The sequence below is a fragment of the Eriocheir sinensis genome, chromosome 41 (genome assembly GCF_024679095.1).
Source record: "Eriocheir sinensis breed Jianghai 21 chromosome 41, ASM2467909v1, whole genome shotgun sequence".
In the NCBI taxonomy this organism is placed as follows: Eukaryota; Metazoa; Arthropoda; class Malacostraca; order Decapoda; family Varunidae; genus Eriocheir; species Eriocheir sinensis.
The window spans coordinates 5,905,766-5,932,172 of record NC_066549.1 but is presented as its reverse complement, the minus strand read 5'-3'; the positions used below and the strand labels follow the sequence as shown (position 1 = coordinate 5,932,172).

General features: G+C 39.2%; 2 protein-coding genes across 6 annotated transcripts in view; both read left to right on the top strand.

Annotated features, from left to right (window-relative positions):
* The window catches only part of LOC127009558 (uncharacterized), a 44,550-nt gene extending 36,990 nt beyond the window's left edge, over nucleotides 1–7,560 (top strand). For all 3 annotated transcript variants that reach the window (XM_050882740.1, XM_050882741.1, XM_050882743.1), the window contains exon 7: nucleotides 338–7,560. In XM_050882740.1, the coding sequence (XP_050738697.1) occupies nucleotides 338–531 (194 nt within the window). In that variant the 3' untranslated portion in view covers nucleotides 532–7,560. The remainder of the gene's footprint in view (nucleotides 1–337) is intronic.
* A 309-nt stretch (nucleotides 7,561–7,869) lies between these two features.
* On the top strand, nucleotides 7,870–26,362 carry LOC127009553 (exocyst complex component 4-like). 3 transcript variants are annotated; one of them, XM_050882731.1, is made up of 20 exons: nucleotides 7,870–7,968; nucleotides 8,201–8,373; nucleotides 11,108–11,269; nucleotides 11,997–12,166; nucleotides 12,285–12,450; nucleotides 12,637–12,845; nucleotides 14,606–14,738; nucleotides 15,742–15,915; nucleotides 16,207–16,344; nucleotides 16,862–16,989; nucleotides 18,156–18,277; nucleotides 18,424–18,574; nucleotides 19,575–19,752; nucleotides 20,118–20,338; nucleotides 20,750–20,828; nucleotides 21,875–22,003; nucleotides 22,124–22,306; nucleotides 22,945–23,109; nucleotides 23,567–23,773; nucleotides 25,241–26,362. In XM_050882731.1, the coding sequence occupies exons 2-20, from the start codon at nucleotides 8,320–8,322 to the stop codon at nucleotides 25,406–25,408; spliced, it is 2,937 nt and encodes a 978-aa protein (XP_050738688.1). In that variant the 5' UTR covers nucleotides 7,870–7,968; nucleotides 8,201–8,319; the 3' UTR covers nucleotides 25,409–26,362. The 3 variants fall into 3 exon arrangements, with proteins under 3 accessions (XP_050738688.1, XP_050738687.1, XP_050738689.1); XM_050882730.1 differs by lacking the exons at nucleotides 7,870–7,968; nucleotides 8,201–8,373 and adding an exon at nucleotides 9,771–9,934; XM_050882732.1 differs by lacking the exons at nucleotides 7,870–7,968; nucleotides 8,201–8,373 and having other exon boundaries at nucleotides 11,130–11,271.
* Nucleotides 26,363–26,407: the final 45 nt, after the last annotated feature.

Below are 26,407 nucleotides of genomic sequence, written 5' to 3'. Positions count from 1 at the left end.
TGCCGGTAACAGTACTGGAGCAGACATGTTTGTCCATCCAGATTTTGCTGATTTTTTTTTATAAAATTGATTAATTTACCTTTATGGATGGATTTCTGACAATGATGGCTGTGACAGTGCATGGAGGCCCTGTGTCCCACCACAGTGAACCTCTGTAATGTTACACAATCAAAAGAAAAACAAAAAAATAATATCACTCATTGGTCTCCTAAGAAATCATTTTGGTGTAAAAGAATGGATTCATATTTTTTGCATAATATTTATACTTAATTTATTTTATGCATTATATCTTTATGTTGAAGTAAGATTTGTTCCAACATCTCTGAACTAATTTCAGGTAAAAGTCGATCACACACACCTGAAAGTGACGTCAGCCTTGAGCCCAGTGAAAGAAATCCAGAAACCTTTGAAAACGAAGATGCCAGAGAAAATGCCAAGAACAACAATGTCTCCACCACACAGCTGCCCAAGAGGACCTCCATGACCATGAGAGGTAAAGCCGCAGCCTCAGCCACGACAGTCACCGTGTAGGCCCCCAGCATATCATGACCCCTTTGTTGCTTTCATTCACAGCATATCGGTGTTGGGATACTTCTTAGATAACTGACAGTATCCAACGTGGTACAAAGGGAGAGTGAAGAAATGTAACAATATTCTGATCTCTTTATTTTGCATGCAAAATTTAAGACCACTTATCAAATGTTGGGTGTCTGAGATGAACTGGAGTGTATATTTGACCACCTGAGGATTTCAGCTCCGTGTGAATTTCTCCTCAGTACTCGCATTGAAAAGAAGATACTTTAAACAGAAAAATGTGATATTATATGGGATTTGGTGAAAAAAATTTTTACCCTAAGTCATTACATGATTAATAATAGAAATTAAAATGTTTTTACATGCAAATTATAAGATTTGTTTCTGCAGATGCATATTTATGATATATATCATCAAACTAATATGATTGTTTTACCAAATTCTTTACTATATACACATGCAAATTTCCCTCTAGAAATATGCATATTTTTCATTAAAGTTTTCATAAAGCTGCATGATTAGATTCAAACTTTCTGAGTACAAAGAAAATTTTGTGTAGATGCTGTTACATACATGTTATTTAAGTTTTCCAATAATGACTCATAATTTAAGTTCTGTAATTTGTTATTGTTATTGTCAGTAACATGCTTACTGAAGTATCTTCCAGCATAGCAAAAGTGCATCTGAGATCCCATTTCTTTACAAATGTATATTAGTACAACAGGAACCTGAAAAATAGAGGAGTAGGAGCCGTAATACCCACGAGGGTTGTTGTGCGTGCTCCTCACTGGTAATTATATCACATGCTGAACCTGTGAATGCAATTAATGTACATGTGTCCTCCAGAAGATCAGCTGTCAACATTGTAAGAACAGATAAATCATGCAACACTAATGAAGTGCTATCAAAGTTAGTAACACATTGTATGATCTGTTTTTGTTCTCTCATGAGCCATTGATGTGATGTTGTAGATGTAACATACTTAACCTGGCCACAGATCTACTTTTATTGTGTTCATTGGATAAATACCATCATGAATGCACCCCAGCTCTGCAGCCTCTTTCAGTTTGAGGAACATGACATATCCAGATTACAAAGGAAAACAATGCAGTCTGTGGGTGTTTTTATCAGCGAACAGATACAGGAGCCATCCACAGGGTTCACAAATTTAATATTCATCTAAGCAAAGAATACTGTAACATTTTTGCATTTTTCTCATGAAATGACTTAGTAAAATCTACCAATGCTTTCCAAGGTAGCTGTTTGCCATGGGGACGAGGATGTGAAAGTTTGTGCCATGTTAAGTACATTAGACTGCCTGAAAACGGCCATATCAGTACGTGATCACCATATCAGCCTGCGCCGGCACCCTGGCCGTGCCGGGGCAGGTAAATTAGACTACATGTGTTATGTTGCATAATTCCATTGTTGTTGGATTATTCCAGTGACTTTCCAAAACCATGCCATTCTTTTATTATAATGGAGTTGTCTTTCACTAACTTTTGAGAATATATAATGCTGTATATTTTTTTGCTTGCCAGTTTATTCCAGAATGTATTATAGGTTATATACTTTATGCACATAATCCGTGGCCAAAAGTTGACTTTACTTAATTGTGCCAAATATGAAATAAGTTTATTTTTTGTTTATAGTAGTGACAGTAGTTAAGGAAACCTTTAAATATTTCTGTTAATATTGCCAAGTAATTTATTAATATGTAAAATCATTTAACCATCATCATTGCATATATTTCCCATTTCATAGCATCATATCATTGTACATTTGTTTTCTTATACACAGAACAATAGTTAATATCCTATAAAATATATTATGCAAATACCAAAACACTGCACTCACACCCTTCAAGCTTTTCTTCATGAATTATATATGTATATATATATACTTCAGAATATTTATGTATTTTTTGTAGGAAACGTTAAGTAACGGAACTAAATAAGGGAAGTGTTCGTGATACTATATTTACTTATTTTATAATACTTTTGTGATTTATGTTTTTAAAGTTGATTATATTTACCGTATGCTTTGTATGAATCGTACACCTGCAGGTATTGAAAGGTTCCCTCATTAGACCGACATTATTTACCAACTATAGTTTGTCTTCTCATATATCATTACAAGTGGAAATCACCAGTACAAGTTATAACGGAGAACAGTTGACAGGAATGAATCAACAGCGAGTTCCACGATGAAATACTTAGGACGGGACTGAGACCGCATTTTTTACTCATGTGTAAATTTTTTCTCTCCTTAGAAAATATTAATCACTTAGGATGCAAACTAAAAATCAAAGGATGTATTACTAAGGAATTACTAATCACATATCAACACTGGGAAGAACAGTATACTTTGAAGGGGTTTCCCAATATTTCCTGTGCATATCAAGTTACAATGAACCACAACTTTCTTATCCTGCTCTGCATCATATCACTTCCGCTTCACCAGCATGTGTTAAAAAGGGTCTGCTGTCAAGATTTGTAAGGGGTCAAAATCATTTATATATATAACTTGATACAGTATTTCATAATTCCTAAAAACTGCTAGTGATAGAAGAGCACATATATTCAAATTATTTATACTAAAATATAAAAGTTTTCCTGCCATTCTTTCATCTTTGGTATCAGTCCATTTATCACTATGACTTCTTATTCAAAAGATGTAAGCAATCCACCCATTAGTATAGTTTTGAGGAAGAGTTCTTTACAGTCTGTGTGTTAACAGTCTTGACTTATCACATACATAATTAAGTTTGGACTTTTGAGGATGCACTGATACATCTTATAATTACATATCCTGAAAAGAGCATCATCATAGTGTTGAGAGTAATTACTGTATTTACTGTTTAAGAAGTCTGAAGCCCTGCGTGTTCCATGGAGCAGCATAACTTCCATCATGAATGTCCTTCATCTAATCATTTTTAGCATATCAATTTCACACAAAGCTTCCAATTATGAGTGATAAGTGTTGTGTACATATTTCTAATATAACTGTAGTTGAAATCATCATAAAGGAAAACCAACAGTAACTATTTATGAGAAAAAAAACAGTGTAAGAGCAGCATTGTTTATGTAGTTTATGAATCTGCTTCGCTCACACTACAAAATTTCCTCAGCTTTTGTGAGCAGCAAAACTGTAATGCATCCAAAGCTTTAACGTAGGTTACTCACTCCATGAATGTGGTTATTTAAACATGCTGAGGCAGTGGCAGCCAATAGGTCACTTTTTTGTTGTCTGAGCTTACCACTGAAAAAGGAGTTGCCCGATGGATACAAGAGACTAGCCATTGTAAGGAACAGAGAAGTCCATTACTGTTGCTATTAGATATAACACTCTTGAGGTTTTTATTTATCTAGATTAAATGTTTTGCATCAAAGTGGCTAAACAGAAACTAATAAAATTCTGTATATTATTGTCTCACTGTTTTTATGGTAAGATATTGATGATGGCATATCATGTGGATAAACAAATGTCAGACAGGTTCTTTCTATTCATTAGTGATGATTATATAAATTTTGTAATCTTTTTGTTCTCAGGACTACAGTCAAAAAAGAGTTGGCTGGCTGGTGGTCATGAAAGAAAGAACAGTTTTAGCTGTCCTAATGACTGCATATCTATTCAGTTCTCTCCTAATATTTAAAAAAAAATATTGTTGTGTTCAATTTAGAAACTGCCCTACCCTAATGTGATGTCATCAAACAACTTGCTCATTGCTTATTCAAGAGTGATTTTATGTGGCAATACAAGGCATTCCCAAGAGTGAACAGTACGTCACCTTTATTGCTTATTCAAGAGTGATTTTATGTGGCAATACAAGGCATTCCCAAGAGTGAACAGTACGTCACCTTTATTGAGACATACACTATAGCTGCCTCTTGCATCAGTGTATATCTCCATCACCTCAGCTCTTGAGCCTGTGGTGGGTAAGGACCCATTAACCCGAGACAAAATGACAATGTGACATCTGGGTTACTAAAGTTTCCCTTCCCCAGGTTTCCCCAGGTACCCATTTATCGATCGGCCTAAAAGGGAGAGTGAACACCACTTGAGTGGCCTGTGAGGCTGCTGCCAAGGCTGGGATCAAATCCTGGCCCATGGATTTAAAGCTTGGCATGCTAACCACTACACCACAGAGCACTTATATGATGATAAATGTGACATATAGCAAATTATTACGTATAGCAAGGCAGTTATAATGAGTTCAGTGAAGGAGCATCATAGATATGATCATCCACTTAATGCCATTTGTACTAGGGTTGAAAGTTCATTCTTGTATTTGTGACTATGATGCAGATTTTTATACGCTGAGTGACTTCATAGGTAATGAATGTATAAATCTGCAGATGTTAGACATTTCTTTAAATCAAAACAGTGAAGCCAATCAAAACGTGAAATGAATTTTTCATGAACCGGAACCCTCATCGCTACCCAAATGATTTGAATCTGAATTTTAAAATTAATGTCATTAAAAAGGTAAAGGTACAAAACCTTGAAGTACAAGGATCTTTATCCTGTAGACTGGAAATAGTCTGCCACAACTGGTTTTCAATGAAAACATGAGAAACATCTCTAAACATTTGTTGGAAAAATAAATTAATGAATATACATTTGGTTATGTCAAATTTTCATCCCGGAACAAGGATGCATTTTTATTAATTGCATGTGACACATTTAGTTTATTAAAGATTTAGATGATAGATTGGTGGGCAGCAAAACATGAGTACCATTTTATGACCAGGTCCATCTCCTCCACTCATGAATATATAAACAATATCAAATGATTAAAAAAAAAAAAAAAGCTGCAGAACAAAGTTTGCAGTTTGATGCAAAAAAGTTACAATATATTACCATACCCAAACTTTTATAAAGAGAAAAAAGAACTTTCTATAATTCCTGCCACTTAATTGCCTCAGCAGCAAATAACCACACAGAGCACGTCATGCTGCATGGCTGCAAACTGTCCCCAGCCTTCTGCCAGTAACTTAGCATGTTACTTCATATGGGCTCTGTGTTTAACACACACACACACACACACACACACACACACACACACACACATACACACACACACACACACACACACACACACACACACACTAACAATTAACAAATATTTATCAGTGGAAGTCATTGTAGAAGCATGTTGATGATGTAGATGCTGGAGATGTCTTACAATCTCTATAATGTTTTGGTGAACACTAATTTAGCACTGACGATAAGTTTTTCAATTAGTGGAGCATACGCAGAACGTCCAAGTATTTTTGGCTGACATCACTGTTTGTGATTGTGAAGTTTGTATGCATAGTAATGAGACATGTTCTTGACTTTATGTTGATAGGTAATAATACGAGTGACTTTGCTGCATCAGTCACTCGTCATACACCCGGCATCCTGCACATCCCACACTCTGTGTGTTATAGACTTCCATCATTCCACTCACTCTGCTGTAGAATAGTCAGGGAACAACAGATAATACAGATATATAAATATGTATAGCAGTTTGTATGTACAGTACATTCAATGTACAAGTTTGGTTTTCCTCTTAGTATATTGTAATTTATGCATAATGAAAATGTAGAGGCTACTTACTTTAGAAAATACTGAATACTAAACTTTGTGTGATATATAATAGCAATTATGATATTGCACATGAAATGATAAAACTCACTTTTCAATCCCTATTTTGCTAAATACTAAGTGTAGGACAAATTGTGCAACAGAAATATTCAGAATAACAGTTGTGTCACCAAAACTTTGTGGTGATGCAGTGAAGCTTTCTTATAAAATCATGACATTTTGATATGTATGCTGAGCACAGTATACCTGATTTATGTATCGTACCAAATTATACTATGCAAGTTTAGTCTACTAACATGAACGATTATGGATCAGTATCAAAACCATTTTCTTCCAACATATCTTTCCATCATTGTAGGGAGTTTTATAGTCACATTTATAAGTAGAAGTTAGAATGTAATAGGTACAATGGCTTAGGGCAATTATACATTAATTGTTTTTTCTTTTGCTTTGGAGAGAAGTATTTGTCTGGGTAAGTTTACATGCTACACAGTATATTACTGTAATATTTCCTCTTCAGAACCATGACCTGTAAAACAGTGCTAACACTTCACTGCAAATGGAACTTCTACGAAGAAATCTTGCCTTATATTTACTCTGTTTAGGATTTTGCCTTTTCTTGCAGGTGCAAGTGTAGGGGGCATAGCTAGTATGCCATTGTAATTGCATGAGTGATTGCTTATTTAATAATTGTACTGAAAACACTTTCCTATGCAGGATCTTCAAAGCAGTTATGCAAATATCATTGTTACATTCTTTTTTTAATAAAATGCACAGTAAAACTTTTAATAGCCAACTTACGGCCTATGTTTAATCTCACAGTAGACCATAAAATCTTGGACAAGATGTTCGAGAGGCTTTGTATGTATTTATACTACAGGATTTTGTTTTCTTATTGGGAGTAAAATTGAGCCGAGGACTAAAATGAAAGTTGGACATCAGCTCCTCTGTTGTTCAACACCATGTGCATTCCATGTGAAAGATTCATATCAGAGGTGGTATATAAAGTATTTTGTAAAGAATATGCAAAAATTTCTTACCTCCTAAAATTTGGTACATTATACTAAGTAAAGTCCAACCAACAACTAAGATGTGATAGTTTCCCTATTATTAAGTTCTCGCCATCCCTCCCAGGCAGGGTGCCGCGACTCAGGCCCAGTCGGAGTCTGAGGCAAGTATCCTTTAATTGCTATTAATGTTTCAAAGGGCACAGCATAAGCAATAATTATTTCAAATTTGCAATCTCCTTTACTCAGTCAGATAGAATAGCAGTATATATATATAAGTATTTAGCTGCCATATCAAAGATACATATCTTTCAATAGAATTTCTTCCTTCCATTTTTGCCATTGTTATTGATGTCAACTCATTTTCTATATTTTATATTAACTGTTAATTATGTTGGAAACACAATAATAAAGACATTAATCTATATTTCAAAGTGTTCACTACTCCAAGTCCTTAATTGGCGTTTGTGTGGTCAGAAGTCTCTGAACTTGTGCATGATAACTTCTACAAAAAAACATTAATTCATGATGCACTGGAAGAAAATGTGGTTATATCAGGGATGAGAATCTAGGAATACTGGTCTGCGATCTGAAGTACACATTGTGAACATCAATCAACACTTCAGGAAGGACCTGCAGGCACATGGATATCAACATGTTTAAAGATTAGATAAGCCGTCATGGGAGCTTCAACATATGCTGAACTTAAATCCGGCATACAATAGCTGCACACACACACACACACACACACATGCCACAACAGCAACGCATTAAACTGATCAAGTATTTCGTCCCAGGGAGGACTTGTGGCATATCAGTCGCTCTCTACAGAAAGGTATGTATGTATGTAAGCTATGTATGTGTGCATGTATGTTAAAGGTCAACAAATATGTAATATATAACCTGTTTATGCGCGCATCTATCTTTAATGGCATATGTTTGTGGGTATGCAGGCTTATTTAATAATCATACATGCAAGTATTCAATCATTTTATCCCAGTAATACCTTTATATAACTTTTTTTAACTACGAGTCTCTTTGGTAGTTTGAAGCACCGCCTGTTTCAGCTCGGTGGCGGCGTCGACACTGCTTCGAACCGCCAAGGAGTTCGAGTCGACTAATCACCCAGACGCTTAAGCCTCTTTTTGGTAGTGCTCGGGCCGTCTTTCTACACTCCTTGGTGGTGATGGACACGGCGAGGGACGTAGGGGACGGTGGTGACTTCGAGGCGGCGGTGATGGTGAGTACCTACTTCTGACAAGGATCGTCTTATTAAATTGTGAGCCCAGTCGGTATCCTTGTACTTGCGTAGTTAGACAATAGTTGGATATTGGCGGCTATAGGACCGTATTATAAGTCGAATACGAGAAGTTTCGGGTTATAGGGGTCTTCGTGGTGCAGTGGTTAACATACTCGGCTCACAACCAAGAGAGCCCGGGTTCGATTCCCGGGCGGAGTGGAAAAATTTGGGCGGCTTTTCCGATACCCTACGCCCCTGTCCACCCAGCAGTGAATGGGTACCAGGTATTAAATAAGTGGTGTCAAGAATTAAGGGGGTCAAAAATCTCAAAGAAATGTCAAATAAGTGGTGTCAAGAAGGGGGTCAAAAAACTCAGAAATGTCAAATAAGTGGTGTCAAGCAGGGGGTAAAAAAACTCAAAGAAATGTCAAATAAGTGGTGTCAAGAAGGGGGTCAAAAAACTCAGAAATGTCAAATAAGTGGTGTCAAGGAGGGGGTCAAAAAACTCAAAGAAATGTCAAATAAGTGGTGTCAAGAAGGGGGTCAAAAAACTCAAAGAAATGTCAAATAAATGGTGTCAAGCAGGGGTCAAACACGTCAAATAACTCAAAGAAGTGTCAAATAAGTGGTGTCAAGCAGGGGGTCAAACACGTCAAAAAACTCAGAAATGTCAAGTAAGTGGTGTCAAGCAGGGGGTCAAACACGTCAAAAAACTCAGAAATGTCAAATAAGTGGTGTCAAGCAAGGGGTCAAACACGTCAAAAAACTCAGAAATGTCAAATAAGTGGTGTCAAGCAGGGGGTCAAACACGTCAAATAACTCAAAGAAATGTCAGATATGTGGCGTCAAGCAGGGGTCAAACACGTCAAAAAACTCAAAGAAATGTCAAATAAGTGGTGTCAAGAAGGGGGTCAAAAAACTCAAAGAAATGTCAAATAAGTGGTGGCAAGGAGGGGGTCAAACACGTCAAAAAACTCAAAGAAATGTCAAATAAGTGGTGTCAAGCAGGGGGTCAAACACGTCAAATAACTCAAAGAAATGTCAAATAAGTGGTGGCAAGCAGGGGGTCAAACACGTCAAATAACTCAAAGAAATGTCAAATAAGTGGTGTCAAGAAGGGGGTCAAACACGTCAAATAACTCAAAGAAATGTCAAATAAGTGGTGTCAAGCAGGGGTCAAACACGTCAAATAACTCAAACAAATGTCAAATAAGTGGTGTCAAATAGATGTTTAAAGAGGAAGTCAAAGTCGGTGCCGCGTCCCCACCTCCGAACGAACGTTACCAGATTGTCGTACTCGGAGCACCATACATATCGGTTTCTGCTCCCATAACTATTGCCAAGAAACAGAAACAATTGACCATCAAGACGTTAACTCTATACCAAGCCAGTTACTGCGGTGGAAGGGACAGTTTTGGGGTTGTAAATCACTCAAATCAGCAAACATAAAAGGTGGAGTACGATAACCTGGCACCGTTGCTCCGGACAGTGCACAACAATGGCAGACGTGGGCACGCCCCAGCGGCCCGCCCGGGCAGGGAAACAGCCGCCCAAGGAGTCCGTGAGTGCCTTATTATATCGAGACCATCATTTTCCTGCACAGTTTAAGGAGGGCTCGAAGTGGGAAGCGCTAGATCAAGGTGGACGGTGCTGGGGATGGTTTCTCGGACCCTCCAGCCACCGCCTCCCCCAAACAATCCTTCATGTAGATAGATAAATGATGATAGATAATGCACAGTAATGATAGATAGTGCACAGTAATGATAGTTTAAAAAGGGCTCGTGTGGATAGTTTCTCTGACCCTGCAGCCCCCAAACAATCCTTCACATAGATAGATAAATGGTAATAGATAATGCACAGTAATGATAGATAATGCACAAAAATGATAGATAGTGCACAGTAATGATAGTTTAAAAAGGGCTCGTGTGGATAGTTTCTCTGACCCTCCAGCCACCGCCTCCCCCAAACAATCCTTCACGTAGATAGATAAATGGTAATAGATAATGCACAGTAATGATAGATAGTGCACAAAAATGATAGATAGTGCACAGTAATGATAGTTTAAAAAGGGCTCGTGGGGATGGTTTCTCGGACCCTTCAGTTACCGCCTGCCCCAAACAATCCTTCACGTAGAAAGATAAATGGTAATAGATAATGCACAGTAATGATAGATAATGCTAAAAAATGATAGTGCACAATAATGATAGTTTAAAATGGGCTTGAAGTGGGAAGCGCTAGATCAAGGTGGAAGGTGCCGAGGATGGTTTCTCTGACCCTCCAGCCACTGCCCCCTTCAAAGAATCCTTCATGTACTCAGATACTCACAGATGATGTCTTGGAAGAGGCCTAAGCCTGTGGTTCCAGCTCAAAAGTCTGGTTCTCAATGTTCTCTATGTTGGCTACGTGTGGCGGTTATGTGTGCTCTATAGTTAAATCGTAGATCCTCGCCCTCCCACACGTTATCAATGCTTGATTCAAATTTTAGCACTGTTTTGGCATTTACCACCCAATTTCAGTTTTCAATAAAAATCAAATTTATTGGGTCCCTATCGCAAACTCAGTGAATCGCAAACTTGAAACTCACAATCCTGGAGACAGTACTGTATTTGCATTCTTTTATGTTTTATTGAAGAAAAGATGCATTTTCAAACATTACTCTAAAATAATGATGCATACCATTTGTGATATTTACATTTGTTTTTCCAACTGAATTAATTTCTTCACCTCCCCCAAGAGCGGCCTGTTGATGTCAGTGATCCGGACCCTGTCAGCTAGCGAGAGTAATGAACAGCGGGACCGAGAGAAGGCCAGGCTGGAGAGAGAGTACCGCAAGAGTGACCAGCGACTCGACCAGCTCATCACCAGCCAGGACCAGTCCCTCAAGGATGTCATGCAAGTGTGTGTGTGGGTGTTCTTAGTTGTATTTTTGCAGGATTGAGTATGTATGTGTGTGCATATATATTTAGTTGTACACAGGATTTGGGTTCTTCTCTTTTTATCCTATCACTACATCTTCTCTCCAGCTTTACTTAAAAGTTGTGGATGTTCCTTGCCTGCACTGCCTCCATATCCAGTTCCTTTTCAACATCAATTCTAGTATATATAAAAAAACTAGATTTCTTGGGATTATTACCACATGACATATTCTACCTTTACCTTTAGTTAAAAGATCCTCTCTGTCCACATTTTCTAGTCCACTTACTGCCTGAAACATAATTCTGTTCTCCTCTCTTCCCTTCTGTCTTACTACTTTGTCACTTTCAAGAGGTCTAATGTCTTCATATGGCAGCTGTGCTAAACTTGGAGCCAATTTAGTTGTGGCTCTTTGTATCCTTTCAAGCTTTCTTTTATGCTTTTTTTCTGTAGCTATTGTGACTTAAAAACAGCTACTTACTCAAGCCTAGATCATATCATTGAAGCTATCAGTTCCCTTAGCATATCTTAGTCCTTATAATCAAAATCCACTTTCATATTTATTAGTAATCTGTGTAGTGGAAGACAAATAATATGCTGAGGAATTAAAAATGCCATGAATCTGTTACCATCTCAAAAGTATAAAAGTAACCATCCTAAGAACACCTTCACAAATAATTTTACAGCAACACCTCATGGGGTATTTGCAGATCTTTGGTGATGTGTCGGGGCGGCTAACGGAGTCCCGCAAGCGCATACGCACCATCAAGGAGAACCTAGCAGCCTGCAAGCGCCTCCTCCACTGCAAGCGTGATGAACTGAAGGAGCGTTGGCTGGAGGGAGTGGAGCACAAACATGTTATGCTCCTGCTGGAACAGATGTAAGTGCATGTGTGTGTGTGTGTGTGTATGTCCTTGTGTGTGAAGGAGAGAGAGTACATGACTGTATTTTGCTTCCTTCACCCCCTCCTTTGAGCTCTTTTTCTCTTCCTCATGTAGAGATGAGGTCCGGGACGTGGGTGAACGTGTAGGCGCCTATGTGAGCCGGAAACACTACCTGCACGCTACACAGCTACTCGTCACATCTCTCACCCGTCTCCGGACTGACCTCAAGAAAGTGGATGCTCTCAAGGATGTCAATACCGATCTACATTCCAGGAAAGAGGTTAGTCTAGGAAAACTTTAGGAGAAAGGGGAGTGGAACAAAAGTAGTACTGGTAGTTGGAATGAGAGTTAAAGGATAATAAAATAGCATGAAATATGTTACAAAGTTAGTGAAAAATTGATCATATATAGACAACTGTAAATGTGGAATGATTTAAGATATATTCCACTCAATTTTCAACTGCAGAAACTCCATGAGGCACTAATTGAGGAGGTTCACGAGCACCTGTACTGGCGATGGACGCGGGAGGTGCTGTCTCTACGGCGGCAGGGCTCGGGGCGGGACTCCTCCACCACCCTGGTCCGTGCCGGCTCCGACCGTGTCAGTGCCACCACTAAGGCAGACAAGGCTCGGAAAAACCTCCTGGAAATGATGACTTCTCCAGGCAAGACCAGGTGAGTGGTGCAGAGTATGGGGCAGACCATCACCTGCAGTGGATCATGGTAATTTTGATATGTTTTACTTTTGCTGTACCGTATAGATTTGTACCTTTATATATTTTTATTGTAAATGAGACAAACCAAGGACTAAACAAGAATAAAAAAGATGCCTGTAACATGCTCCTCTCATAAAGAAATCCGATGTTCTCTGCCCAGATAGTGGTCAAACCAAACCTAAACTATATATGAATTTAAAGTTTGATTTCATAAACTGAGATTTGGAGACAAAACACCATGAATAGTTCTCTTCCTGTATAGCACAACTAGGTAAACTAGGGAAATAATCAAGGAATAACAGATATATCACACATTAGCCCTTTATTTTTCATGTTTTGACAAAGGAGAATTTCACCCAACTTTGATTTTCATTTTCTTGTTATAAACTAAAGGAGTATCTTGAAAGAGTGCGCTAAGTTGTAGGAAAAAAGTAACGTAGTATAAAGAAAGCAGTTCCAAGGTTGTTTTGTGAAAGGAGTGATGGAGAGAAGCTAACGGTAAACTCTTTAAAAAAAAAAAAGGTAGTGATTTTAACAGCATAGAGGTGAGCCTGAGTAGAAAGTTTTGTGTACAGTTTGTATTGAAAGATTACACCAAACACTTCCAAGAAAATTTATCCATTATGCAAACCTGTTTCCTTGCTTCAAAAAGAAAACTAGTAGCTAGAAATATCATCATCATCATCAGCAGCAATGGTGACCTTTTTTTCCCAGAGTCAGGTTGTGAGTCTTAATAAATTTTTGAGTAGCATGAAAAGGTAAAGAAACGTGTCAAAGAAAAACGGTTGATCTGTGAAAATATCTCAAATCCTTCACTTTTATTCTTTACCTCATTAGAGCACATGTCGTTACTACTATTTGTAACCCCAAGATCGTACACCTTTTGTCTAGTGTTACATTTTGGGTCTCCTTCCTTTTTCATTTCCATAGTAGAGTATCTCTATCTAATGACTTTTATGCTTCTGAAAGGAGTTGCCAGATCCTTTTGAGCAATCAAGTTTAAGATATCGCTTATATTCATGTCAGCTCCATTGTTCATATGATGCCAATATTCACTTCACAGTAGGGATATAAAAGTGTGTGCTGTTTAATTCTACTGAAGGCCTCAATAGACACTTTGAGACCTTTTTGAAAGAAGCTGTCATCTGGAGAGGGTATTGTGACTTGTGTGGACGATTACAGAGTTTAGTTTATGTCACCATTAATAACTTCATTAATGTTAAATGTATATAAATTGTAGTACTTATGATTAGGTGAATATATTTTTGTCAAATGCTGATGAAATCTTTTGGAAGGATTGGCACTTTGGAGAGAGAAAGAGTATTTTTATTATCATCATCATTTCATCGACGCCTGCTCCTAGGAGCTCCCACCAGGGGATGGCCACGGCAGAAGAGTTTCCATCTCTCTCTATTCATACACTCCCTCCTTGCCTGCTCAAAGTTAGTTATAATTATTATTATTATTATTATTATTATTATTATTATTATTGTTATTGTTATTATTATTATTATTATTATTATTATTATTATTGTTATTGTTATTGTTATTATTATTGTCATTATTATTACCTATTATTATTCTTTTTATTGCTGTTATACTATTGTTATTACATGAACCACACCAAGAGGGAATCATAATTTTACGTCTGCCTTGCACCCTCTTCCCCATAGATGATGTTTTCTATATTTTCATCTATTTATTTATTTATTCTTGTAGAGGGCTGGGCGAGGGGGAAGCACTGCAGGAGGATGTAAGTGGCAGTGGCAACCCCGAAGACGACTCCCAGCACTTTATGGCCATCGTGGTGGAGTGCCTCGCCCTGCTGGGGAAGCTGCCGGATGCTGTGGAGGTGAGGAGGGAGCCTGTGTGTGTGTATCTACCTATTTTTATTTACCTATTTGTAGTCTACTGGGCCCGAGCTAAGCTCTAATAGTCCTGTCTCCATATCTACATTCATCCAGCCTTTCCATCATTTGTTGGACACTGCTCGCCTCCACCACCTTTTCCCGCAAGCTGTTCCATGTGTTAACACTTCTATGTGGAAAACTATACTTTTTCAAGTCGCTCAAACAGGTTCCTTTATTAAGTTTCTTCCATGTCCTCTCAGCCCCTGCATTCTCGCAGTTGAGAAGAGATCATCTCTATCCACCTCATCTGACTTATTTACCAACTTATACAGCATGATCAGATCTCCTCTCTCCCTTCTGTGTTCCAGTGTGTGTGTTTGTGTGTGTATTTGTGTGTGTGTGTGTATTTACCTACCTAGTTGTAGTTTTACAGGGCCTGGGCTTATGCTCATGTGGTCCCGTGTCGTGTGTGTGTGTGTGTGTGTGTGTGTTCACATGTGTGTGGACATGCATGCGCATATATGTAGGTGTGCATGCGTGAATATGTGTCCCAGAAATATTCTGGAGTGTTTCCATAATTTCCTAAAACATTCCCCACCTATGCAACCTACTGTATACATGTGTTCATCATGCTCAAGGAAGGAAATAGAAAGAAAGAACAAATTATAGTATTATTTATTTGCTTATATTCCATACCAATTTGACAGGTTTATCATTGAACATAAGTGAGTAAAGCTCAAAAGGCATCAAAAATGACCACAGCTCATAAAATTTAATATTGGTGCGGGGCATCCATCAACTGTTTTTGTCTGGAACCATTGTGAATATGATCACAAAAGTTTTATATCTGATCCTCAGCCTGCTTTTGCAGGAAACTATTATTATTATTATTATTATTATTATTATTATTATTATTATTATTATTATTATTATTATTATTATTATATATAAAATAGAAGTACAGTAATCTTAATATATTCATAATATATCTCCTTCACTTTGTAGACCATCAAGCGCAGAGTGCAAAAAGAGCTTGGCCTCATCATCCAAAGAACCACCCAGCAAGTGGTGGAGCACCACCCTCCCGCTCCCCCCGAGGACGACCCCGTCCCTTCCTCGGCCCCGGCAATGCTGCGCGCTGATGCCCGGGAGGCCAGGCTGTTACAGGAGCTACTGCAGGTATGCTGTCCCTCATGGAATGACCACAAAAGGAGATAGTTCGAACCAAAAATATTTATGAATTTGAAGTTTGATTTCATAAACCGAGATTTGGAGACAGAACACCATTTGTGTAGTTCTCTTGCTGTATACCACAACTAGGTAAACTTGGGAATTAATCGAGGAATAACAGATATATCACACATTAGCCCTTTATTTTTCATGTTTTGACAAAGGAGAATTTCACCCAACTTTGATTTTCTTTTTCATGTTATAAACTAAAGCAGTATCTAAATCGGCCCTCCTCTACAGGTGGTGTTTGAGCAGTTGCGGCTGGTGGCTGCAGCACACAGGTCTGTACTGGCCAGCCTCCGGTGCTCAGCAGACAAGCATGGCATTGAGGTGCAGCTGTACACCATGCCAGATGTATGGTCCAAAGTTCAGGCAGCTGTGAGTATCTCAAAACAGTAATACTTTGCATAATTTTCCACTTAAAGAATCTCAAGTCATAGTTGTTAGGGATGCACCGAAGAAATCAATCAGTTAAAATTGGTTCTTTACTTTTATAACATTAGTTTATATAAAAATAACTATGGATTGCATATAGGATTTGTATTATTTACTAGACAACCTCCCCTTGAAACTATTCCAATAGCAAGCTGCTGACCCATCAGTTTATGAATATAGTCTTGATTGTCAAGGTCAGAGTGCTAGTGGTAAGCTTTATGGGGAAGGCAATGGCATTTTTAACATCAAGGGGGATTTTTGTTTTGTTTTGGTATGATTACACAATGATGTACCATGATAGCAAATAATGGAGAGATATCATGCCATATGTGGTAAGTAAGGTTCACCACAGTGGTATCCTCCTGGCCACCTTCTCACCCCAGGAGATGGTGATGATGATACATTCAAATTTTGAATGAAGATTTTTTTTTTTTACTTCATTTGCATACTATGTCCACAGTTGCAAGTGATGGTGAGTGAATACTTGGACCTGAGTCAGCTTGGAACAGGGCAGCAGCAGGCCCCAGCAGCCTTTACTGAGGCTGCTTCTGACCTCTCCTCGTTCTTTACCAAGAAGCGCACCCCAAGGTAAGCATTCACCCAGTAATTGTAGATGTAAATGTTCCAATCAATCTGGTAGGGGTGTTGTACGAGTATGTCAGGTCACTGGTATAGCAAAAGTTTTATGAAAAATGTTTCCCTGAAATTCCACTACAGTTGTCCCTCACTTTTAGAAATTCCAGTGCTCATGGTTGTGTAATTTAGTGGATCGTCCCTAATTTTGTTTTTGTGGCACAAAAACTTTGAGAACATCATTTTCACTCAGCAGCAGTATATAACTCATATTCCAGCAAGGGAGCAGCCACTAGCAGATCTTGAGCAAGGCTCCCACTAGTCCACTATAGTCTGTTCACTTAAGCTAGATTCCTGGCGCCTAAGCAGGTTGGTAAGCTTGCAGCTGATTGGCTGCTCCGCTCTCCCACTAACACTCATGTCGGATCACATCTTGCATGCTCGAGTGAGACATGTTTCTTTATTTGACACCATCAGACTCAGCAGTGACTGTAGAATGAAGATGTATTTGAAGATGTTAAAAAAATGTTTTTAACATGTTTTATTTATGCTCACTATTTTAAACAGTTGTTCATTGACTGCAGAAATATATTATTACATGACATAGGAAAATCTCTCATGAACACGATAGTGTGATCAGAATGCAGATGAAGCTCCACATATTGAAAACACAGGGTTGTTTATAGCAACATGTCACTCACCCCAACCATCATGGGGACACTCATTTTAACATCATCATACAGGGTGTCTACATGGCCGTGATGGTTAGGCAGTGAAATGTTGTTATAAATAAAACCCACTTAATCAATGGTCAGAAACTTTAACAAAACTATAATCAATAACATGCACATAATTGTGAGTCTCGTTGAGTCCATTTGCCTTTTGTGGTGGATTTTGTATTTTCACAGGGCTCTCTGAAATGTATCCCTTGTGGAAATTGAGGGAGAACTATATACCAATATGTGATGAGTACATAATTACTTTACTTCAATTCAATCATACATATGGATGGTAGGCTATTTTGGAGTTAAATATTTATTTATCTATGATAAATTGTGGGTTATTTTGGACTGAAACATTCTTTTTTTATAATATGAATACTGTTTTATATTAGGTAAGTGTGAAGATATAAAGACTATAACTGGTTCCACTACATCATTTCAGTCCACTCTCATTTTTAGGTCCAAGCCCTATGCACTGTTCAAGTTTGAGGCATCCTATCATGCCATGACCATGAACTCTTACCTTATGGAGCAGCTGGAGCAAGCTGGTGGAAGTGACCCCCTCGATGTGTCCGTCACAGGTCAGTGCCTTGTCTACCTTCCAGAACAAAGTGATGTCTTGTGGTTATTTGGCATTATTAGTTGTTGTTAGAGATAGTCTATTGACACCTAGAATTAACTAACAAGTGTATCATTTCTGTTCTCTCCTTACCAACCACACGCACAGATGGCAATGCCCCCAGTACAGAAAGTGGAAGCAGCAAGGTGGGGAAGCGTGTCCTGGTGTGCTCCCCATCTCCTCACAACATCACGGCCATCTTCAATCCTCTGCAGCAGTTCGTCAGGGAAATAGAGGAGGCCATTGGCTGCTCTCCTGGGTAAGACATCTACTAGAGCAAATCATGAGGGTTTGTGGACATGGTATTTCTAGCACCTCCTTACTCTTATTTGCTTTGTGGGCTCCTATGGTTGATGTTTAATTCAGGATAGTTGCAAAGTTTGATATGGTACATAGTTTTTCAGAGCCTCTAACATACCTAGGTGAGCGATTATGATGTTTATATTAATGATGCAAGGGTAAGAGAAATTAGGATATTGTGCAATGTATAGAAGCCTCAATGGATAAGGAAATTGTTGATCAAAGAATTGGTATGTTCTCCATTTTCTGCTCAGATGTCCAGCAAAATTTGTGGAAGAAGCAGTATAAAAGGCACTCTCATCATCACCAAACCAGAAAGTGTAGAGTAGGGTTCTTCTGGCCATGTACTGGGTCATGAAAGTCTACATACTGGATTGCCAGTATATCTTAAATATGTTACTGAATACAAAACAGCATGAGGCACACAACTCTTAGCACTTTCAAGAGATTTCAGAGTGGGGTGTGAGGGTAATACTTGAAAAAAAATTAGGTCACAGTTTGTAGAACACCAGTGTTGAGTGTACCATTGTGCATCCCAGTTACATACCTTTAAGGAAACATGCAAAAAGCCAGAGTGCCAACATATGGTAGCTCTTGAGAATCGCTTTCTTAACCTGGTACTAGTGGGGATCATGTTTCTTAATGGTCCCTCTAAGCGAGAAAAATGAGAAAAAATCACCCCTCACACAAACCATTTCATAATATATATCGAAGCATTTGTGATCAGTTTATATATCATCTGTTTCAGGGGCTTTATATCATGGCACAAATGTGGCCTGTTGCTGCTACTGGGTTAATTTATGATTTTACCATCATCCATAAATCTATCTAACCTCTATTTGAAACTTTCATTTGTGTGCATCAGCTATGCTATTCATTAAGTTCTTCTTAACCTGAAATAACCTGAATATATCCAGTTCATCCTCCCTCACAGCTTCCATTTTTTTGTTTTTTTTCAGGACACATTGCACACTCTACGTCTTCATCACAGACTACATCAAGGATGCCTTCTTGGCCCAGTTACACATGGAGACAGCAGGTCGCCTTGAGCAGGCAACTAAGGCCTTGGACCAGTGGAAGACTGTCAAGGACCCTGCCACCTTGCGCTCTCTCAAAGTTTCTCGGCCTCTTCTGCAAGTAAGTTACCAGCTCCTTCCACTGGTCTTCCAATAGTCTGTCTGCAACATTTAAAGTAATTTGATGAATTTTATTCAAATTTATTTTATACAGTTACAGTAAGATCTCATCAGACTATTTGCAAAATAATGTCAAGATAAATAGCAAGTTTCTACATTAACGTTGGATTCTTTCAAATAGCTAATTGATTTTTTTGTGGGAAGAAAGCATTTGGTTGCATCCTGGGTAGTGTTTGTTTTTAGTCATCAGACTTGCACCATGTTTAAGGGCAAAGATACATAACTTACTTTTACTTATAAATATTGGGTCTTATTTACTGCCTAGTTAACTGAGCCTAATGAACACTTTCCTTCCCTTACTTTCAGAGCAGTCTGAGTGTATGGCAGACCATAGAGGAGCTGCGGTGGCTGCTTGGAGCGCTGCCTCTCTTCGCTGACCACTTTGTGTCCATGATGTGCAACACACTCATGAACTACAGGGAGACTTGCCAGGCAGCCTACCGGGGCATCACCCAGCCTGACTCAGAGGACAAGAGAATCATCTCGGCCACCTGGGCCAAGGACGAGGACATCAGCCGATTCCTCAGGTGGGACGGGACACTATAAAGAAAAGGAAAAAACTTACAAATGGATCTAATATAAACTCGTATAATTACCTACAAACATAGCAACACTTAAATCTCTTGCTTGTCCAAATTAGTGAGGCCAAATGGTGGGATTGGATGCCCTTCACTGCTCTTTCCCTCACCTCACCTTCCATACTGCCATGCTTACATAAAACAGTCCCTAAATATTTAAACTCAGTCACCTCCTCCATTCTCTCCTCCCCCAACCTTATCCCACACTTCGTTGTACCCTCTGCTCTAACTCTGTATGGCTTTGCAAAATCAATGACCAGTTCTCTCGCTGCGAGTTTAGTTACAAGAGTGATTGTTTTACTGTACATACAAAGGAAACTAGTACCTCATCTTGTGGTTTCAAAATATTTCTCTCTCCAGAGATCTGCCCAACTGGCGAGCTCTAGAAGCTGGTGTTACCTCAGATTCCTGCCTTGAGGGTGATGAGAATCCAGAAGAGGTAAGAACATGAAGCAAATAATTTTCATTAAACTTTGGTTACTGTAGATTGTGAAAGCATTATTGGTAACAGATTGAATCATAAGTATTGGGTGATGATCACAAGGAGATGAATAGATTTGAACTGTGTGTGCAACCCTGGAATAGAAAGGAAGATTGTCAAGAACCTAGTGACTGATAGGAAGGAATGAAAGCTTGTACAACAGATGGAAGGAACCAGCAGGGTGTGTCTAACTTTAGAGCTGGTGGCCATTGACTGTTGTTGTGTGGTGTGAAATCAGTCACTGAAGATTGTGTGGCTATGAACTGGAGCTAATGTCAGCGTTTGAATCTCAGGGTTAACCCGGTAGCAGCGGGGATCATGTTTCTTAATGGTCCCTCCAAGCGAGAAAAATGAGAAAAAATCACCCCTCACACAAACCATTTCATAATATATATCAAAGCATTTGTGATCAGATTATGTATTATCTATTTTGAGGGGTTTATATCATGGCACAAATCTGGCCCGTCGCTGCTACACGGTAAAGCCACAAATTTGGCCCGTCGCTGCTACCGGGTTAATGAACATAGTGTGACCCATTGCGCCAGGCAGTGTTTTATTGTCTCATTGGAGTCAGGCAGCTTGCCCTCTTCTTGTGATAGGTAAAAGTTGATGGCAATATATAAAGTTTTGAATCCAACAAAATCATGAAAAATTACATATTTCAGTATTTTGTTTTCTCATCATTGTGTATCCTTAATTAATGGATTAGAAAGAATGTAGGAAGGATAGAAAGATGAGCATACTGGAGAACTTTAGGTTTGTCCATGGATGACATGCATTAGGTTTGTTTTAGTCTACTTACTCTTGTGACTGAAAACTGATATTAATCTTCACTTTTACAAAACAGGATCTAAAAGTTTCCGCTTTCAGTAATTCCACTTATAGCACATTTCTGTAAAATTAGGATAAAAATATCTTTTATATAGGAATCAGTGAAATATCCTCTTAAACTGAATATAGAAAGTAATTCTTAAAAACCTATGTGACCCTCCCATCATCCCCAGGTTGGTGAACGCAATCGGAAGGAAGCAGAGATCTTAACTGGTAACCTTGGGGACCAGCTAATCCCTCAACATGAAATTCTAGCCGACTCAGCCCAACTGCGCACCCTGGCCCACCTGCAGGAGAGCTTAGTGAGTTGGTCGGGCTGGAGGGTTTATGTTGTACTCTAGGCAACATTACATTTTATAAGCAAATGAAAATATGAATGAGACGGTGCAAACAACAATAATTAAACAGATCATCACCCCCAGGAGTGGTTTGGTGGTTGCATAGTCAAGTTTGCGTCTTCCCTGCCGGTGAAATCTACCTCTACCGGTATCTTGGTGTCTGGCGAGGTGCCTCCTGTGTCCGATGCCTCTGTACAAACCCTCACCTCTCTTGCCAAGGACTTTGAGGAGCTGGCACACACTTGTCTTCTCGTGCTGCATCTTGAGGTATGTGTTTGTGTTCAAATAGTTAATGTGAATTTCAGATACTACAGCAAGATAAAGATGTTCATTTGAAAGTTTGAAAGTAAAGTTTGAATTGAACAGGTTATGCGTGAATTGGTAATGTCAGTGTGAGTAGTAGTTCACAAGGTATTATAGTCAACCTTACACGTGAAAATCTGTACCGATATGCCTTTTTTTTTTTCTTTCAAGAGAAGTAAAAAATATAGATAACACTTTACATTTGAATTAAGGTTAATTTAAAAAATGCTGACTGGTTGCTGGTCTTTAATTGCTCTACCTTAACCCGGTAACAGCGACGGGCCAAATTTGTGCCATGATTTAAACCCCTCAAAATAGATGATACATAAACTGATCACAAATGCTTTGATATATATTTTGAAATGGTTTGTGTGAGTGATGATTTTTTCTCATTTTTCTCGCTTAGAGGGACCATTAAGAAACATGATCCCTGCTGCTACTGGGTTAAGAGTTTAGCTAACAGGTTGAACTCTACGATAGTTTGACAGACTGTACACACCATCCGTTGTGTTGGTTATTTCTTGCTGTGATGTGTTTAGTTTCGATTTGAAAACTGATGTGCAACAAATCATCCCAAGCTTTATGATTGTTTATTATTTTAGGTGCGACTTCATTGCTTCTTCTACCTACTTCCTGTGGCTCGAGGTGGAGTGTTTGCCTCAGGACTAGACTCTCAGGAACCAGACTCTGAAGTGCTCAAGCTGATCAAGGACCTGGCCACCATTGACGATGCCCTCACCAGCACACTCCACCCCCGCAAGTGCAAGGTTAATCATTACAACCAAGGAGTCCTGTTGTTCACATCCCATTTGTTTAATTTCTACAGATCTCACCTAAGTACTTCTACATCAGCTAGTACTAAGAAGTCTAGAAAAGCTGTTTCATACACATAGATAGTGTTAGTTATAAGCTGCACCACTGAAGAAACAACCCCCAAAATAGTTATCAGTGAATATCATAGAAGCAGGCTATGTAAAAAGAATGAATCTTAGGACATGAACAATTCTTAGTTATTTTATTTGTAATTTCGTAATATTATAGGGTAATGTCTGCCATATAGAAGAGCAAGCAGTCTGTGAATCTAAGAAAGTCCATTGACCATAACCAGAAGCAAGAGTAGGAGCATAACTTTGGCATTACAAACTGCTTACATGATCTTTTCCAGAAGTACCAGTATAACACAATAACCTGTGTATCACCTTTCATGTATTTTCAATTCTGCAGTACATTTTTGAAGGCCTTGGTCCACTCATTGCCAACATCCTGATGAGCTCTGTGGTACACATCCGCCGCATCAATGAGAACGGCATCAAGAAAATGTGTCGCAACATCTTCAGTGTGCAGCAGCAACTGACGAACATCACCATGACCCGAGAGCTGGCCCTGGATCAGGCACGCCAGTATTACGAGATGCTGTATCACACCCCAGATGTGAGTATGAATGTTGACACTAGAGACGAGTTGATCTTACCTTGAAAGATGAATTTATAATTAATTGCAAGCTCATCATTTATCTTGTAGCATTCCATGTGCTTACTCACACACGTTACCGTAGACAGTGTGACAATCAAGCAACACTGAAATAATTGCAATAAAAGTATTTGTTGATATTTTGAAAGTTTTGAGAGGGATTATAAGTTCTAAAGATAAATGGTACGTATAATATGCCTGCATTTTTGTATGTGCAAGGGAGGCATATGCATGATTTTTTATTTTATCCCATTATAATGTCCCGTTCTATCTTGCAATGCGGGACATATTCTCTCTCTCTCTCTCTCTCTCTCTCTCTCTCTCTCTCTCTCTCTCTCTCTCTCTCTCTCTCTCTCTCTCTCTCTCTCTCTCTCTCTCTCTCTCTCTCTCTCTCTCTCTCTCTCTCTCTCTCTCTCTCTCTCTCTCTCTCTCTCTCTCTCTCTCTCTCTCTCTCTCTCTCTCTCTCTCTCTCTCTCTCTCTCTCTCTCTCTCTCTCTCTCTCTCTCTCTCTCTCTCTCTCTCTCTCTCTCTCTCTCTCTCTCTCTCTCTCTCTCTCTCTCTCTCTCTCTCTCTCTCTCTCTCTCTCTCTCTCTCTCTCTCTCTCTCTCTCTCTCTCTCTCTCTCTCTCTCTCTCTCTCTCTCTCTCTCTCTCTCTCTCTCTCTCTCTCTCTCTCTCTCTCTCTCTCTCTCTCTCTCTCTCTCTCTCTCTCTCTCTCTCTCTCTCTCTCTTTTGTGTAACAGATAAGCTAAGGATCTATAGTGGTGTGGTTAGCATGTGTGGGTACAAATCTGAGGGCCCTGGTTTGAAGCCCAGCCTGGGCAGTCGATGCATAGCCCACCCAGCTGTTCTTTCTTCCTTTCAGACTGGTCAATAAATGGGTACCTGGGGAATCCTGAAGCTAAGTAAACTGTGGTAGCCTCGATGTCACACTTGCCCTGTGTCCTGGGATGACAGGTTTTCATTCACCACAGGCTCAAGGGTTAACAAGAGAGTTGAGCACTTAGGCCACGCACAGCTACAATGTATACCCCCAACTTAAATGGTAAAGGTAAAGTTTGGGGTGTACGTTATAACTGGGTGTGGCCTCAGTGCTAAGCTCTGTCGCATTGGCCCTTGAGCCTGTGGTGGGAAGAAGCTATTACCCTGGGAAATGGTATGACATCCAGGTTACCACAGATTACCTTTCCCAGGTTTCCACAGGTACCCATTTATTGACCAGTTTGAAAGGGAGGATGAACAGCTGGGTGGGCTGCATACCGACGCCTGGGTTGCGATTTGAATCCAAACCTGCAGATTCGTAGTCAGGTATGCTGACCAATGGCACCACAGAGGCGTTGCCCCCAACTTTAGCCAATAGAAATTTATGCCTGTTAGATCTTAACTCTCTTTTCAAGTATATACAATGCTTACCTTTCCTTCCTATACAGGAGATTCTCAACGGACTGATGAATCGGGGAAAACAATTCTCTGAGCTGGAATACATCAATGCCCTTCAGTTGCTGCATCGCTCCTCACCAGGTGCTTCCCAGGAGAACCTCCAGGGCAGTCTTCAGAGGCTGTCCGAGATCCTTGGAGACATTGGGGTGACAGTGTAACACTTCTGAGGAATGTAAATATTTGTAATAAATGCATTCAGTACTCTTGTGCAAGTCAGAGGGAGCAGGATGGTGCTGGAGACTTGTCATGAGGGTGATTCCTGGTGCTCCTAAGAATGACTGGGGACTGCAGAACAGGGCTGGTTATTTATTGTTGATGCTGGTCAGGCCAAAGGCTAGACTGTTGTTATAACTGTTACTGTTTTATCATTTGTATTATTGACTCATTGATATTTTTATTGAAGATGATCTGTGATATTTGAGTCCCTATGATCTGTCACAAAGGGGTAAGTATCAAGAGATGGAAAGTGTAATAGGCTTGTGTTATGAGGACCAAAATAAGGGTGTAAAGGATGAGAAGGATGACTTTGTATAAGTAGCTAGACTCAAGAATGGAAGGACTCAAGATTGAATGAGCTGGTTGAGATTTCTGTGTACATATTACATTTGTTTCATGTATGGACTGACTGCCCACTCACAGTATATCTACAGAGCCAACACAAGGGGCTTATATTATTTTGTTAAACTAACTGCTTCATAATGGGACAACCCTGTGGCACACTACTTAATAGGCAGCCTAGTATAATGCATATGTATCTAGGTTGAAGGTTGGGCATAAGATATGGTACCCTTCAATCTCTATTCCTGCAGTTGTGTCAACTTAAACAGAATTTTCCATGGCTGTTCAGGGTTTGTATGCTAAGATGGAGGTGCTCATGTGGAATGTGATTTAGCAGTAGCTAAGCTTTGTGTGTGTGAAGCAAGAAAATGCTTGAAACATGAAATTGAATCATATAAATGATGGGTTGGGCACCACATAATTTCTCAGCATTGAAAGCTAGTAATGATATGTCATTTTAGTCTTCCTCATTGTAACAATACCAACACATGTGTTTGATTTCTTCGGGTAGTAAGCAACCTGTCTATTTATTGACATGAAATTATTATTATTTTTTTATAAATGAATGACAAAGAAAATGACTATGCAGGATTACTTTC

Coding starts and splice junctions, on each gene's coding strand:
- LOC127009553 (XM_050882730.1), top strand. CDS start 9,872: ATGGCAGACGTGGGCACGCCCCAGCGGCCCGCCCGGGCAGGGAAACAG. Junction 9,935..11,107: donor AACAGCCGCCCAAGGAGTCC/GTGAGTGCCTTA, acceptor ACCTCCCCCAAG/AGCGGCCTGTTGATGTCAGT. Junction 23,110..23,566: donor TCCACCCCCGCAAGTGCAAG/GTTAATCATTAC, acceptor TCAATTCTGCAG/TACATTTTTGAAGGCCTTGG.